The following is an 18440-nucleotide window of genomic DNA, read 5'->3' on the forward strand; positions in this document are numbered from 1 at the left end:
TTAGAATGTAAACATCAAACCTAATTGCAATCTAACTAGCTGCCAAATACATATAGGGGGAGAAACTTGCAAACCAACAAGTACACCTCAAGAAAACAATGAACCAATCTCACTTTTTGTCAGTTTCTACAAAGTAATGCACTAGTAGAGGTTTCTTCATGAAATCTCTTTTCATTGGTTGCGAGCATGTCAATCAACTTCATACAGTCAACTGGCAATACAGCTTTGACTTTCCAAGTGGGTGCAGCTGACCTTAAGCTTGGAAATGGTAGAATGCAACATCCATATCAAGATGTTCTTGGAAATTTTTCAGATGCTAGGGATAAACAGGCAGAACTTTAATTTGACCTTCTATGCTGATAGTCTTTGATATTCCCACAGTATCATGGATAATTATAATAACTCATAAAATTTAAATTTGCCCCATGGGGTTGAAAGATATTGTATTAAAATTATATACAATTATAAATGGTTAGTCCTTGTATTGAGAATTCATAATTGGCTCAATGCCAATGTGCAGTGCACATATTACACGTACTTAATCTACTCAAATTGGCAAGAACAGATTACTACAAAGCATGTGTGTGCAATATGTACATGACAAAGTGTGCAAATGTTGTATGTGGAGTTTGACAGGAATTTCTAATAAATAAACATCAACTTTGGTATATCAAACTGTAACATCACAACACTTTTGAAGATCAACATACTAGAAAAAGGAACAGTTTTAAATGTTATACTAAGCAGTGAGAAATGATGTTTGCAACAGGGGTTGTTTTGATTTGCAAATTGTGATGTAAACCCCGCTTTGTCCCTTATATTAGTCATATTTTCTCTCTGTATAATAACCCTTTGAGTATGATCACATTACAGTGACCTATTTCACAATGAGATGAGACTAATATTCTTTGGTAAAAATTATTTTTTCTGTATAATTTAATGTTTTTTTTTCATTAATATTTAAAACTGAGAAGACTATAAAAATAAATAATTCTATAGTAAACTTCAGTGAACATAAAAAGGCTTTGATATTGCTGAATGTCTTGTCAGTACTTTATGGCAAAAACTGTTAATACAAAGATTATTTTGCTTTGTAAAGGTTTCACAACAAAAAAACGAGTAAAAAAAAATTCTACTCTGTATATGAACAATCTTTATCACTTACAACTGTGTAACTGATCCAAACCTGCGTAATTTTATGATTCTTTTAGCCAGTTTTAAATTCTGAACAAAGAAAGTTACTAACATAGATCATATCTAAAATTCCACCTGGCAATCAAATATAGTTTGTGTAATTATAAGGGTTAGAAGGAATTGCTTCTTCAGTTGGGTGTTCTCACTGTTAGTTATATTTTTGGCTGTAACAATAAGAAATATTGTGTTTTATTCCATGTAGGCCATTTTGGCTATCTCCACGTCAGGCCATTGTTATTTCAGTAGGACCTTCGTTTGATGACTATGCTAAGCAGGTAAAAATTACTCAGTGTTATAAAATTAATAGTAACAACAGCATAGTATAGTTTTAAATTACTCATTTATGTATTAAATATATGCATTTGCATATTTAACTTGAATATGAATTTTGTTTATATTATGGAAGGCTGAAATCTTGGTTAAGATTTTGCCAGAATCAATGAGATTTTCAAAATGAAATTGTAAGAGCTTGTTGTCCCCTGCTGGGACAGTGGTAAGCCTATGAATTTGCAACACTAAAATCAAGGGTTTGATTCTTGATGCAGCTTTGCTATACAAGAAAAACATGCTCGTAATAACTTATTAATGTTGCAGAAAAGCAAAATATTTTGGCTCTTATATATAGCATCTTTTAAGCAGTGTGAAATGCACAAATCCAAATTTAAAGGGTAATCTATTGATTATAGTGTTTACAACACAAAAATATCAGAATTGGAATAAATAAAGTTTAGGCCCGACATGGCCAAGCGTGTTGAGGCATGCGACTCGTATTCTCAGGGTCGCGGATTTGCATCCTCGTCACGCCAAACATGCTCGCTCTTTCAGCCGTGGGGGCGTTATAATGTGACGGCCAATCCCACTGTTCGTTGGTAAAAGAGTAGCCCAAGAGTTGGTGGTGGGTGGTGATGACTAGCTGCCTTCCCTCTAGTGTTACACTACTAAATTAGGGACGGCTAGCACAGATAGCCCTCGAGTAGCTTTGTGCGAAATTCCAAAACAAACAAATGAAAATAAAGTTTAATTGGAAAAAGTCAACTTTTATAAAGGATAGAACTTCAGATTTGAAATAATTTTTAATTATTTACTTAACAATAAACTATTAATAGTTAACAACTATTAACATGTCTTGCATGTTCTTTTTTGCTTGTAGACTACAAGGTTTTTATCAAATCTGAGAAATAGCTGATTTTAAAGTATTGTACTCTGAGGAAGTGATCTGAAAAGATTTAAATTTGGAATAATCCTGAGGAATTTAACCTTTTCAGCTTCACAGTTTAAAATTATATGCAAGATGTAAAGATGATAAGTGTCTACTTTCATTCGACATGTATTGGAAATAAGTTAGTTTTAAAAAAATTATTTATATTTCCATAGTTTTCTATACTTTCCATGTACTAACTAGTTTGATATTGATGTAAAGTTTGATGGTTAAACTTTTAGTTTCTGACTGTGGCTGGAATTGTAATGTTGAAATGGATAATTGGTAATGTGTGTGTATATCTCGACATACACACTAACCTCTATAAAAATAAAACAATCGATAAAATAGTTTCAGTTTATCTTATCAAATTTCTGGCCAGTAATTGTTATCCCTTTTAATTTCTACTTGAAATATTTGGTAGGTACGAGACGAGATTCGTAATGGTGGATTTCTGTGTGAAGCAGACCTGGATGAAGGAACTACATTGAGCAAAAAAATAAGAAATGCACAGTTAGCTCAGTTTAACTTTATATTTGGTAAGCACAATTTATTCTTTCTGTCTTGGTTTTAATGAGCAATGGAAGTTTTATTGAACTACCTGCTAGGTGAAGGGGTAGAAGGTGGTCTGAAGATTATTGTATATACATCAAAGTGTTGTTGTTTATATATATATATGACTATTTCTGTAAGCAGATAGTTCACTAAAACACATATTTTGAAAGCATACAGTTTTTTTGATTAACAGTTATTTGCTAATTTAGTATGGTTTAAAGTTTGGCCATGATGCTTTGTTGTCACTGATGAAAAATTACATTCTTGTCAGTTTGAAGCAGCTGTGTTACATACAGATTACTCTGAGTAGTTAATGTCACATTCTTGGCTATGGAACTTACATTAGCTCTTTTAGTTGTTCAAAGGCTCTATTCATCTCTTGCAATAAATTTTGGTTTTCAAAAGAAAGGGAAACTTTCACAAAGGAAGTGAAAAATATTGCTGGTTTTCTGAATATATAAATTCAGTTATTAAATAATAAACTTTTCATTTTACATGTTTGCCTTGTTCAAATGTTCTAATGAAACAATGATGAACAAAACTAGAGAAACATATTGCTCCACAAAAGAGCATTATTGTTATTTCACTATTGAAAATTATCCATTGTTGTACTGTAAGTTGTGCTGTAATAGTAATAAATTCTTCGCTACAGTTGTCATCAAAAGTATTTGTCTACTTCACAAAAACCACCTGAGTGAACACCTCATTGGAATACACATTCAAAAAAGATTTAGAAATGAATTCATTGCCCCAAAACTTTGAATCTCCATGTAGTTCCACAATCAGACTTACAGAAGTGGCAAGTATTAGATTGCTTATTCCAGGTAATGCACTACTTTTGTGCAATATAGAGTTTCAACTGTAAGAATTATGATTGTAACATGTACTGATACTCCTTACAAGCTAAAAAACATTAATGTAGAAACCTGTTTGTTTGAACAGTGGTTGGGGAACAAGAAAAGACTTCGGAAACGGTGAACGTACGCACCAGAGATAACAGAGTTCATGGAGAATACTCTCTAAAAGAAGTCATGAGTAGTTTCAAGAAATTAAAAGATCAGAAAGTCATTAATTCAGAAGATGTATTTCAAACTTGAAAACCATATAAAAATCTTAACCTTTAGCAGTTCAAAAATATAACTATTTAAGACAAAAATTTTTTACCATTCAAAGAACTTGTGTATATTATACCAACACCAGTCTTGTTTAATCGTTGGTTTGAAACTAACAAGAAATTATGAAGGTGTAATGTAGTGAACAGTAATAGTTTTGCTTTGCAGGTGGTAATTAAGTTTTAAACTATGTTCTTGATAAAGTTTCCTCGTTTCCTTCTGAAAGTGTTGAGAGTACAGTTGGCCTGTTATTATTTCTTTCTTCAGATGTTACTACAATTGTGTGATTTTTTTATGTATAATTTTATTGAATTACTTAGTGACTATTTTGAAAAATATTAACTTCATTGGATGGAATTAACATTTTTTACTGTTAGCATTTACACATATTTTAACTAGCAAGAAAAAAAGAAAAGATAAATTTTAATAATGTCAGCCAATGAAATTCAAGATTATTCCATTTAAAGAGATAATGGTTGTGATTCTTCCAAAACCTTATCAATGCCAGTTTTAAATGTTTCACTTCCAAAGAGATCTGTAAAATAAAAAATATTTTTTATGCTTTACAAATTATTTAAAAGATTATTGATATAACAAAGTTTTAACACATACTAAGGAAAATATTTTGAAGGTGATAAAAATAAGATATAAATTTCTTGAACACTACAATATAAGAAAACTATGAAATAAGATCCTACATAACTGTTCCAAATCTTCCAACTGCCTAATGTAAATTACCACCTTAATGTGTGCAAAAATGATGTATTATTTAACTTTATGATAATTTCAGAAAGTTGCTTGAAAGATACATACCTGCTGCAAATTGTGGAATGTTAGATGGTTGTTTCTCAAACACCTCTCTGAAATGAAAATATTTAACTTCACTAATGCACTAACTTGTTCAACAACATTACAAAACAAACGAATCTATTTTTCTATGATGGGAAAAACTGCAACATATATTTTTTATATGAACACAGCTTTATGTGCTTGCTTTCTTGAAATGAAAAAAAAAAATCTGTTATTGTAAACCATGTCAAGTCTTTGTATTGAACTCTTCTATCAGAAATATTTACCTGACTTGTATTTAATTATACGTGTGATAAGACATTAGTAGTAGGTATATTATATTCTTTACCACCATGTGGTATTGTATGGTTTAAATACTATTATCAATTTCTTATTCTTGAAAATAAAACCCTTAGGAATGGAATAAATAATGTAACATTAAAAAATATATCAGGTCTGATGTTTTCTTGAGACCAGTATAATTCAAACAGCTTAGAAAGGGTAATTGTAGAGATTTTACATTTATTAACCACTGCAACTATGTAATTTTATCAGTAGAGATGAATGTAGCAACTCGAGTTCTTTGTAACAATACAATATCAAAGATGTGTTAATTAATTATGCCTCCTGTTTATTACAAAATATAAAATTACTGATCTCGTGCTTCAGATATTTTTCTTAATGTGAAATAATTTCAAAATAATAGAAATTAAGTTGGAAAAATATAAGATCACTATAATCTAAACTGTAACTTTAACCATGACTAGGTTTTTGAAAATGTCTGCAAAGTTTTTCTTGTATTTTGGAAACAGTTGTTAGATAATATTTTAACACTCATAGTCATTGGCAACATTCCTGAGCAAGCCTTTGTTTCTCTTCATTGGATCTGGTGTACAATGGTATTGAGTGTCACAGATATTAAACAGGTTGAATATGTTCTAAGTGGTTGTTGAGAGTGGTCCTTCATGAAGTAATGAAGTCCATGCTGTACCAAGATCTCATATCCTTACTTGATCTCAGTTGATTTTTTGGTTCTTTTCTGTAATGATTATTGGATTTTCCTCCTCATTTTTGACTAGTTTTTAATTTTATTATAAGTGAATGGTGGTAGTTGTGTAATATGTTACAGCAGAACTGTATTTCATGAGTATAACTGCATCTTTATGGTCTGTCTTGTACTAGATATATACTTGCTTCTAAAATGCATATTTATTCAAAGTTTCTTCCAGTATTTATTTTGTATTGTATACTTATTGCATTCCTGTAATAACTGGTAATCCCGACTTTTTTAAGTTTTAATATTTGTTTTTCTCAAATATATCAAGCATATTTTAATTAAATTTAAAACAGAAATGTAATTATCTGAATATAAATTAAATATAAAAGTACAAATTTACAAGTAATTAGATGATTTCTCCTGTGCATGAGAAACTTATGACAGAAATGATATTTTCTTTGTTTGTATCTGTTTTCATTCATATTATGCATCTAACTCCCTTATGTTAGTTTACTCTTGTCTATCCCTATGCACGTATTGATCACCTCTTTGATGGACTTCTATAAGAATGGTGAGATTTGTGCCAATAGTTCCTTGTACATATAATCAGAGACTGAGATGAATGTTTGTAGGATAACAAAAGTCAACATTAGAATTAGTTGTTTTTTATTTTTATTTACCTGCCTCCTAGCAGGTTTTGAACTTATGAGAAAGCTATTACTTGTAGTCCAATAGTTGTTTTTTTTTCCTTCTCTTAATTCATTAATCTTTTTACTGATAATGCATAGAAAAAAACAGGTCAATGAGGTAACTGTGCCTAAAAAACCTCATCCTCCTATTTTTTATTTTATTTTATCACTAACATATGGGAATCTTCACATTTTATTGTACAGGCACAACTCAACCAAGTCTTTTTGTTTGTTTTTCTTTTAAACAAATTACAGGGACTTGGTCCATACGGGTAACCCCATAATGGAGAAGTAATGTTGACTATCATTCCAAATGTACTATATATGTATCTACGTTAAGTGTGTAAAGCTTTTAGTATAAATGTACAAATCTGATATAGACAACCAGATGTGTGAAAAATGTATTTATACTCAAGAATGTGCAAATCTGACTCTGACAACATGTGTACAATGATCATATGAAGAATAAAAATATTTTTTTTATCTATTTTATAATTTGTCTATTGCATGAACATAACATTTAGAATTCTACATACTTAGTTTTTATTAGTATATCTGGAGATGAGAGGATAGTGAATATCACTGCAGTAAACTGTCCATAAATTGGCAATCTAGGGTAAAATCAACAGTTTGATATCGCTAATATAATACCCTATTGAATGACACAGACTGTGTTCTTTACCTCCTATTGATAGACATCACTAAGTTAGATTAAGGTATTCAGATAGCTCAGTTACCATTCACTACATCTGTAAGAAACAGTCACATTGCTCCTGGCAGAAAACACTGAAATATATTAAGAACTAATGAAAACCTATACATGAGACATGCATCTACCTTACTACTTTATAAACATTTCATTAGAGCCTGTAGGTTCTGTGATTTATCATGAATTAGACTGTTTATATATTTGAAATGACTGTGTTCTTGCAGAGGCCCAATTATTTCATAGCCAAACACCTGCTAAGAAAAATTTCTGAACATAAGTTCTTTTTTCTAGCATTAAGCATAACAAGGTGTTACAGTTTAAGACCCAAAACCAATATAAAAAAAAAAAAACAAGTGAATATTTAATCTTGATTAAAACTGTTGATTGTTTAGAAGATGATTTATACAAACAAGCTTTAAAACTACAAATCTTTATATAAGGGTTCAGTGCTATAACTGTTCACACACACAAGAAAACTAGATATCAAACGAAATAAGGTATTTTAAAACTATTATTGTTGTATCTAAATACATTTCATACAACTGCAACATCAATTGGATTCCATGACCAATGGTGAAAGCGAAAAATTATGCAAGGCTATTGTATTGTAATACTTGTTTTCTCACAGTAATTGAGCTAAAATATCAATTTTGCTTCCTTTACATTTTGTAGACAACAATACTTTTCCTTGTTTGTAAACTCGTACATGAACGAATTGGTGTCTGAGCTTTCAACATTTGTATGTCACAAGCAGAAGTGCAACATAATGGGTGGTGTTACCTTTGAAACATTAAATTATCCCACATCTATTATCTGATCTTACGTTTATCACACAATTAAAAGTATATCGTACTTTTACATACAGTAAACATATTTTCGAGGTAAGATTTTCCTTTAATAAAGTTTTATTTGTTTCAAAATGAGTTTGAATCTGGAACATTATGCATATGATACTGTAGTTGACTTGTAGGATTAAAGGGGGAAGTATAGTTGATTACAAGTGAATGTTTGCCTTATGGTTTCCTGGCATTCTATTTCAGTGAAAGTCTACAAAGTTAGCCTACCAACACAAAACAATATGTGAACTACACATGAAATCACTCAAACAAGTTATGAAAGAAACATTACTACATGCCTTCACACCAGAAAAAAGAGCATTTTAAACAAAAACTGATGCCCATCAAGAGTTACAATAATCTTCGAGAATAAAGCAAAAATTAACTGAGAATCCACGATGTTCATCTCACAAGTCAGCTACAAAATAACCTTCTGGATCCATGTTTGGTTCAGACCAAGTCACACACAATAGATGTTACCAAAAGTAAAAAAAACAATCCCAAATACAAAAGTAAGTAGTGTACAAAATCCTGTGAAACTATGGATACACATACGTTGGAGAAACAAGCAGAAACTAAAAGAAAAAAACTCAGTCATTATATCTAGGAACAGCTTGTATGGGTATTAACATTTTACTAATAAAGCAGAAAACAACCTTTCTATCTGAAGATGATCTAGGAAGGTCTAAACATCGTTCTCTGCTTATTAGTAAAAGTGTTAATATCCATACCAGCCATTCCGAGATACATTTTTACTTAAGTGGGTTTCTTGTCATCAAGAAAGATGCAGACCCACAAAGGCAAGCAGCTCTACAACTGAAGAATACACCACCACCAATAACCAAAATCATAGATTGGGAAGCAGCATATTTATAAACCAAAAAAAAAAAAAAAAAAAAAAGAATCAAAATATTATTGTCATTATAAAAGAGCCAAAACCAAGCCATCAAGGACATCAATACCTCACTGCTTCATCCACCCGAGAGTTCATACATAAAAATCACTTGGAACACCTACAGCGTATGACAATCCCTCACATCTACAGGGTGTTCGGAAAGTCACTGTGCACTTATATATTTATTAACATACAAAACTGCACAGAGACTTTCGAACACCCTGTATAAATAATCAATGTACCCAACATGAAATCTTAGGGACAAGAAAGATTTCTGAACCACTCAAGCTCAATCAATCTGTGAAAATGCACCAGAACATGTTTACTGTTTATTACTCACATTTGTTTTGCAGAATCAAGTGAAACCCCAAAACTTCAAACTTTGTATCAATTTTCCAAGTATCTTCTAAACTATTTTACAATGTCACAGCTACACATAATCACCCAAAAAAAAAACTTGATGATTTTGCTTCAACTCATTCAAGAATGTTCAAACTAATACCATGCTTTGTATCTTACTCACCTGAGAAACCTTGAGATGATTAATCGTACTTCTGGATGGTCCTGCAGGTATTTCTCATTATCCATCTTCTTTTGAATCTATGGATATATTTTATAACTTATCTAGAATTCTTTGTAAGCACAAAACTTCATAAATGATACAGAACAGGCTTTTTCTTAAGTAAATGATAAAGTATCTCATGTTTGTTTCTTAGAAATTTAAACTTTAAATATTTAGCTCACTACATTTTTTCAGTATTATTCCACTATAAAAATTCACTGCAATGAAACATCAATAAATTCACAAGTTATTTGCAAATACTTGTATTCTGCACTAGAACTGAAAACAGAACAGTGTTTCTCAAGCCACCACCTATATAAGAACTGGGCTTCCACTAGAAAAATAACTCTCTTAGCCACCGTGGCTAAACAAAGTAATTTTCTTTTAGCCACAGTGACAGTTGTTTAGCCACAATTTTAGGTTGCCAAAAACTGTGTGGTGCATGACTTTTAACATGCATCAATTCCATCCAGTAAAAAAAAAGTTGTAATTATGTGAAAATCTACAAGACATTAAGTTTTGTACTATTTTTTATTCCCCAACAATCTTTCCCGTCAAAAAAACAAATAAACATGATAAAGAGGAAAATAAAGAGATACATTTATCAAAATAACACAGAAACAAAAGAAAATGACTTAAAACTAGAATACGGTAGCATGACTAATAAGTAGAAAAATCCAATGGCAGCTCTTCAGCCAAATCATTCTCAACAGAAGATGTGGTAGAAGTTGACACCTGAGGTTCCGAAGCACATTTCTTCAACAGGGAATGGTACCCACATCTGTCTTTGTGAGTGACCCAGTATCTGAATGCAGAGTCAAAGTTAAAATGATCTAAAGGTTTGGACTCCATGTATAAGTTCAGTAACACTTCTGTCTTGGCCACAGACAGACTGCTCCTGGCACCTGTTTTGATGCTGTTGTACCTGCTAATTCCCCACTCACAGTCAACAGATGTAACTGGAATTATTAATCCAATTGCTGCATGCTGAGACAGATTTGGAAAGGTTTGACAGGTCTAGTGGATGTATTCCTTGTAGAAGCTCTTCATATTTCTGTTTTTGTGAGCATCCTGTTCCATTATGTTCCTTAGTAGCAGCCATTCAGTCAGTGCCTCATCCTCATTAATGAAAGGAGAGAAGTGCTAACATGATGTTAGTGTCTTGGAATGCAACTTGTAGTCTTGTGACCACCTCTTCAACAAATGACTCAGCAGCTGATCTGTACTTTTCACATTGTTTATCAATATCTTTGATGTCATGGCCTCTGTAAGAAGTGTAACCACTGGCATCAGGAGTTTGTGGGAGTTCCTTCAGTGCAGTCTGTGTGTAAGAACAGGGATATGTACCAGCAACTGAATTGCCAGAATTGACCCATCAATAATTACTTTAGCCTGATCATAAGATAAATCAGTTCTCTGTAGAGATCTTGACAAAAGTCCAAGAATGTCAACAGGGTCAGCCAAAAAATGTGTCATCATGACAAAGCTGTAACATGACATTTGCTAAACTAGACCATGTAGCAAGGCTCGAACTGGAGTACCACGTTCCATTGCTACGATCTGCAGGCAGCTTATCACAGATGCAATACAGTTGACTAGTGCTTGGATTGAATCATTAAAAGAGAGCCATCGTGTGAATAGCACTAGTTTGATTTTGTTGCTTTTCTCTCCATGCAATGCTTTGCTCTCTTCCAGAACCCGACACAACTTGGGAGAATATTTCAGGCTTTTTGTAAACTGGTTCAAAACGAAAGGTACTTCACAAGGTATGGCACCTGGTTTGCTGCCAACTCTAATCTGTGTGCCAAACAATGACTTGTTATTATCCAGGGGCATTCCTCCTTAAATTTTGTAGCAATACCTGTTTTTATTCCCATCATGACATTTGCACCATCAGTTGCAAGTCCAACCAAGCCAACATAAAAAAATCCTCGATCTGCCATGACTGAGTGCATTGTGTTGTAGACAGAATCAGCCCCAGTGTTGGTCAGCTCATGCACAGCAAGGAATCGACTTGTAACCTCATCTAATGATGAAAGATACCTGATATAAATTAGCAGTATAAAGGTGTTTCCTGCATCAGTTGCTTCAAGAGCAAAAAATGGGAAAGGCGATGCCCGAAAGTCTGCCTGCATTTCATCCTGAACTACATGATTTAGGGCACTGTACCTATCATCCAGAGACTAGCTGTAGGTGTATATGAAGCTCTCTGTTCCACTTTGTGACTGAGTCTGCAGTTTCTTTAGGGAGGTCACTCCATGTTAAAAAATATATAAGAACTTGTGTTTTGAAATAAGACCACCAATTAAAGTAATAAACAAAGATATTTGGAAGAGTTGGTTGGCAACTTAATTTTTGATAGATATTTTCAAAATGTTTCACTTTTAGAAAATTGTCAAATTGCCTTTTGTTTTAAGAAAATACTATAGAAAACAGAAAGTATCTTATTAATACTAGAATGAAGAATATTTTTACATTGAATACTTGTAGTGAAAGGAGGGAATGAAACTTCACAGTTAGGATGGCTTCCTTTGTTTGTACAAGTAATGTAGCCATCTGTGCCTGAATGCCACCTTTACCCCCACATACACATTCACAGCAGCAGTTGACATGTCCTTCTTCAAAACTTGTGATGCTACTGCACTGTGATGACCTTCTGACCGTGCATGCTTCACCAAGTCGTCTTTATTAGGCTTAGTAGCAGTTTTCCCAGTGGCAGCATAAATATTCGTCTTCTTGTTGTCCCTGCATAATTTGCAATGAAATGTATTTTGTTGGGAAACATGTTCCATCCAAGAAAACTGTGAAAACCACGTTTCTTTAACAACTATGTGAAAATCGCGGGTATATTTTTTTTACACCGACAGTCTGATCACTGCTGCAAGCTTCAGTTTCTTCAGAGCTGTCTTTTCTTTTGAAAGTGGATTTTCCTCCATCATTTGATGTGGTTGCTTTGACCTTCTTTTGAAAAAAACTTGATATATCTAACTGTTTAGACGTCTTTTTATCTGATCTAGGAGTTGTCATGATTTCAATTCAAACACATGTAAAACGAAACTTGGGATTTCCACTTTGATACAGACCATATGTTGGTTTGACGAAAGTCAGGTTTTATTTTATTACTGTTTGTGTACCACAGGCAGAATCAAACATGTAGCATAAGAAATGAAAATAAAAGAAATCATTAGCACAGCTGAGTAATAATTTTTTTAAAATTTAATTTGTTAGTTGTCATATCCCCGAAATCATAAAAATACATATATAAAGAACATATAGATTACAGTCAGTGGTCGTTTTTAAAGACGTTTTTTGTTTCTTCAACTTGCTGGGATCGCCTCTGGTCATTTGTCATCATTAATGACGCTGATGGCGATAAAAACCACGAAAGCTGTTAAGACCAAAACTTGAGCAGAATAAATAAAGGAAAACCATCCAAGACCAAAAAATATTTCACCACTGTAGTGAAACCAACACTAGATTATTTAGCCACAGGCTGTTTCTTTTCGCCAATGGCAACGTAGCTAATGGCTATCGGAAGTGTAGAAGAATCATTTCCAATAGTTTTACTGATGTAACCAAACACAAGATGAGAGAGCCATTAGCTACGTTGCCATTGGCGAAAAGAAACAGCCTGTGGCTAAAAAATCTAGTGTTGGTTTCACCACTGTAGTGAACGTAGCTAATGGCTATCGGAAGTGTAGAAGAATCATTTCCAATAGTTTTACTGATGTAACCAAACAAAAGATGAGAGAGCCACTTTCAGATCATTCGAAACCCCAAGCTAAGCTTATTGATTGATTGATACATGTATCCAAAAATGCTTTAAAGATTCTTATATTTAATTTCCAATCTAAATTCTACAGAAATATTCACACAAACAATTTTGTTTTCAAGTAGGCAATCCTTTTTATTCCTCTACATCACTCCAAGTGATTCCATAAATCAATAATTTACAGATACATAACCCTTTCATACAACTGGGAATCCAAAGCTCCATTTGTTCAAATTTGCAGCCACCAGTCACACCACCAACACCCACCTTATCCAAACCCAAAGCAATATTAAACACTTGAATCATGTCACCTGGACATTTTAACACTCCATATAAAACAAATCAAAATATTTAACAATGTTTTAAAATATGAATTTTTCTAATGAATTATTAAACACGTAGTAATGAATCACTTCACTCTTGTTTTTTTTTGTATCATGTCCAAATCTTTCCTAGAATGAGGATAAAAAATCAACTGATAGTAGGGTAACAAAGAGCTCCATAAATTTTGAAATAACATATGAATAAAGTTTAGACTTAAAATCTTAGTTTCTTTACGTATGTTCTACAAAACTGTAAATTATGAATAGGGTCTGGTGTACAGACCCTATGGTGTATATTTATTCAATATATAAATATATTTTAAGTCTTAAAATCATAGTTCCTTTGTGTAGGTTCCACAAATATGTGGTATGTACATGTATTTCTTTTCACTACATCCAAATGTTTCAGCCTTGTGTTAATAATCAATACAAGTCTATTTTCCTTTCTTCATAACACAATTATTCCACTCACCCAATAGCAAAGTATGTTTCTAAATTCCTATAGCAAGCCAAAAAATATATAACTACATTCTAGTTCACTCTCAAACATACCTGAAAAGGATTACATGTAAACAACTTACAAGCACATGAGGTAATAATGAACACAACACAATTATTCTACTCACACAATAGCAAAGTATGTTTCTAAATTCCTATAGCAAGCCAAAAAATATAACTACATTCTAGTTCACTCTCAAACATATCTGAAAAGGATTACATGTAAATAACTTACAAGCACTTGAGATAATAATGAACAACTAAGGTCTTGAAATAGATCCCACTCATCATTTTCTGAGTGTTATGTCTCTTTCATTCTTTAATATTAATTCAATAATACATTAACTTATTATTTAAGCTTTTAAATATTTTCTAAATATCAGATGCTGATGGGGCCAATAAAAATAAATTTATAAAATCATGTTTGTTTTTTGTAAAACAACAATGCCTAGTGTTTTTCTCTAAATGATCTTTGACAAATATTTTACCATAACTGTCAAAATGTTAGCAGTTCAACATCCCAGGTCTTTTCTAGATGTTTTTTTTTAATGAATTAAAAATTAGCAACAAATTTTCAGTTTTCAATAATTATCCAACGTATATTTTCGCATCTCTATGTACTTATTTCCAGTTTTCAATAATTATCCAACGTATATTTTCGCATCTCTATGTACTTATTTCCAGTTTTCAATAATTATCCAATGTGTATTTTCGTATCTCTATGTACTTATTTCTCGTTTTCCCAGTATGTCAGCGTCCTTCCCAGAATCAGGATACAACTTCTCCACATTACCCACAGATTGTTAGCTTGATCCATATTGGATATTAATCCTCCCATGAGTTAGCTTAAACCTAAAGGGCAAAACATTATGTCTAGTTTCTATACACAGTTGTCAATGGCTTGATCAAGCCATTGACAATTACATATTTCAACAAACAAACTTTTCATTCATGTTTCAGGCACCTCAACAGAAAATTATCTTCTGCTTATTTGTCAAAACATTTATTTTCTTAGTCTTGTGGAAGGTTTTATATCTTATAGTTAGGTCTTGATGTTTTTTGTTTCATTTAGGCACTCAATTTAAACATTTTTATAGTCTACATTAATTATTTTAAATGCTGATTACACAAGAAAATGGACTTCTTTCAAAACACAATAATATTAACAAAGCATTACAAACAACCATGAAGAAAAAAAATTTAAATTTTACCTTTAGTTTTAAGAAAATAATCTACTTCCTTCTTAAAACTCCTACAAAAGATGCTAGCCAACAGTACTGAAGATGGAAATTATTTTATAATTTAATTAGTATTCTCACATACTGTCATTTTCTAAATATAGCACAAGAAATAAATCAGTGGCCTTTATTTTTAATTTTGTAAACTACAACAAGATCAGCTCTTTTTCTTCTTTACCCAAGAGAAAGTTAAGAAATTTTAACCCATAAGATAATCCTCAGTATCATCCTAGTAGCATTCTTTACACCTTTTCCACATACCAGTATTATTTTTGGAGTAAAAGAAGAAAAAAAAAAAGACTTTTTTTAGAAAAAGGGAACAAGTAAATTATATTGAAGTTTACAAGATTTTTGGTGGAATCATCAGGAGAAAATCTTTCACTTTCTTTATATCACATTATGAAGAAAGTATAGTAACAGAACACAAATTTAAGATTATAAACAAAAGACAGACTTGGCTACAGTTAAGACAATATTATGTTTATATTGGAGTGTTTGACTTATGGAAAGATTTCTTGTTAGTAGTAGTGAAAGTTAACATTTTACAGGAGTTGATGAAGGAAATTAATGATTTCCTGAAAAGTAAATGGGGCTGTGCTTAAATGTTTACATTTTCTGACGACGAACCCATAAAGGCAGTAGAGAAGAATATTCAGTGATTTATGCCTAATGGAAGAGTATTTTTGTCAGTGGTTTAAAAATTTATACAAAACAGCTTCATAACTTCCCACTTGTATGCTTGAAAATACTTTATTATTATAAATGATTCATGAAAATTTAATTCAAAATTACATGAACATGAACATATACACATTCATGTTACATTTTTAAAAACTATTAGTAAAGTTGTTGGTAAAAGTACAGTGTCACAAAATTGTGACACATAAGTCTTATGTGTTTCATTATTATACACAAAAAAGGAGCCTAAAAACAGAAACTATTAATGTGTTTAAATGTTAATAGAGTACAAGGTTACAGAAAAGGAGTCAGTAATTCTATCAGAACTCAAATCAATCATAAATAAGTACTTCCTCATTAGCTTCACATATTGGTAAAACATCTTTTATATTTCTTTTCACTGAACTCTTTAACTAGAGTTAAAAATTAAATAACTGATTTCCGAGTATATCCCTATTACGGCAATGTAAAGACCGTGCCTAAACAGGCTGAAATAAATAAAAACGACAGGCATATGACTTGTAAGTCATATATTTATGAATTTTCCATCTGTCCATGAAAATGTACCCATACTACATTATTTAGTTTCATAAAACAATAATAATGTAAATAATATGCGTAACAAACTTAACAAATCAGAAGGAATTATGTTTACCAAATTTGGTAATTGGCACTTTTATTTTTTTTTTGGATAGACCAATTTCATCCTAAATCTAATGCGCAAGTTATAGTTGCGGGATAGAAACTAAAGTTCGGAAAACTACCTTTAATTCTTCGACTTCAGTTTTCTGCGTATTATTTAAAACTTCGGAATTAGTTCCATTCATTTTCTAGGTTCGTCTCTAAGAGCAGCAACTAAAGAGATGATAAAACAATATACATATATATCGTTTTTAACAGCAGTATTTAACTCACTATTTTCAACAAAACCAAAACAATTTTCCGAATCGTGATATCACCTGCCGGCATAACACTTTCATTTCAAATGTAAAACAAATAACTTTTGGTGTATGGCGATTGAGTTATTCTTCAGTATTTTACAGCTTTCAGACTAATATTAGAAGTGTTGATAAAACATTTTCATTCTTCCATTAGTGCATCAGTGTTTGTACTGAAATACAAAGTATCTTTCGTGATGTAGTAAGAAGCAAGACTTTGATGGAGATTTCGGCAAACTGTTCCTGAAATTAATAAATTCCATTGTTGTAAACTAGAACAAAGTTTCTTCTATGCTGCTTTAATAGAAAGAAACCATAAATGAGATGAGGCATATATGTGGATGTGTCACAGGAATAGAATTACTCAATGAAGATTATTCATTGACCTCTTTGCAGGATAATTTTTCAATTTCCCAATTCGCAGGTAGACGTAGCACTGAAAGACCATCCCACGAGGTACTGGTTTCACTGTAGATGCAATATCGGAATATTTAATGACTGTTTAGTTTTGATTGAACAGCCAGAAACATTAGTCAAAGAAACTTGAACTTTGTTCGGACTATTTGTGGAGCAAGGCGAAGTTACTGAATGAGTGAAAGGCAACAGAGAGAGAGGAGCATTTGATTCTGACCTTCTTATGCTTAGTCGAGAGATCCAATCCATGGCAGTAATTAAGATATTTTAAGCCTTAAAGAAAATTCTGGGGGTTGAGAGACAACATGAAATGGTCAGAAACTGTTGTTTCTCTTCAGTGAAAATGTTTAATACAAACAGATGTGTAAGAAACCAATGGAGACTTTGCGATCTCTTTTTGTTAACCTGAAGATGACCCGAGAAGGTCAAAACGTTGTCTTGTAACTTATTTTAATTAAAGTTTTAATACCGGTACAAGCCGTCTTTAGAATGCATTTGGACTTCTCGAATATTCTAACAATCTGAGCATGTGAGGTTTTTGTGATTCCCTGGTGAAGCATGTGAGCGTAGGAATGAAGCAATAGGAGTGCAATTTGCTACAGTTACATCGAGAACACATAAAATACAGTGGTACCTCGGTTCTTGAACTTAATCCGTTCCAGAAGGCTGTTCGAAAACCGAATCAATTATTCCCATAAAAAATACTGTAAATTAAATTAATCAGTTACAGACCTCCAAAAATTACGCATTATGAAGCATTTTAAGTAAAAATGTTGCTTATTTATACCTGTATAATAATACTTACCTGCATAAAGTCAACCACAAAAACTATAAACACAATAAAAAAACAATAAACGAAAATTTAAATGCACTTTACCTGAGCTGAGGAGAGCTGATGGCGTAAGTGAAAGGTGGTGAGAAACGTGGAGAGTAGGAGGGTTATTATTGTTTGAAAGGGGAGTCATCTTCCATGAAAAACGTCAGGTAACTCTCCTTCTGGGGTTCTTTCTCTTTTTTGTCTCTCTGTACCGCTACAACCTGTT

At 32.1% G+C, this 18440-nt stretch overlaps 1 protein-coding gene and 1 long non-coding RNA gene across 2 annotated transcripts; one reads left to right on the forward strand and one right to left on the reverse strand.

Annotated features, from left to right (window-relative positions):
• Nucleotides 1–9: 9 nt before the first annotated feature.
• Nucleotides 10–4492, forward strand: LOC143249692 (uncharacterized). Its single transcript, XR_013027911.1, has 3 exons — nt 10–1469; nt 2817–2931; nt 3890–4492. It is a non-coding gene; the product is annotated as an uncharacterized LOC143249692 (long non-coding RNA).
• Nucleotides 4413–17019, reverse strand: LOC143249691 (RIIa domain-containing protein 1-like). Its single transcript, XM_076499991.1, has 4 exons — nt 16810–17019; nt 9498–9574; nt 4873–4919; nt 4413–4594 (listed from the first exon to the last, which is right to left on the reverse strand). The coding sequence occupies exons 1-4, from the start codon at nt 16870–16872 to the stop codon at nt 4521–4523; spliced, it is 261 nt and encodes an 86-aa protein (XP_076356106.1). The 5' UTR covers nt 16873–17019; the 3' UTR covers nt 4413–4520.
• Between the last annotated feature and the right edge of the window lie 1421 nt (nt 17020–18440).

This window comes from Tachypleus tridentatus, chromosome 4 (genome assembly GCF_004210375.1).
Source record: "Tachypleus tridentatus isolate NWPU-2018 chromosome 4, ASM421037v1, whole genome shotgun sequence".
Classification (NCBI taxonomy): Eukaryota; Metazoa; Arthropoda; class Merostomata; order Xiphosura; family Limulidae; genus Tachypleus; species Tachypleus tridentatus.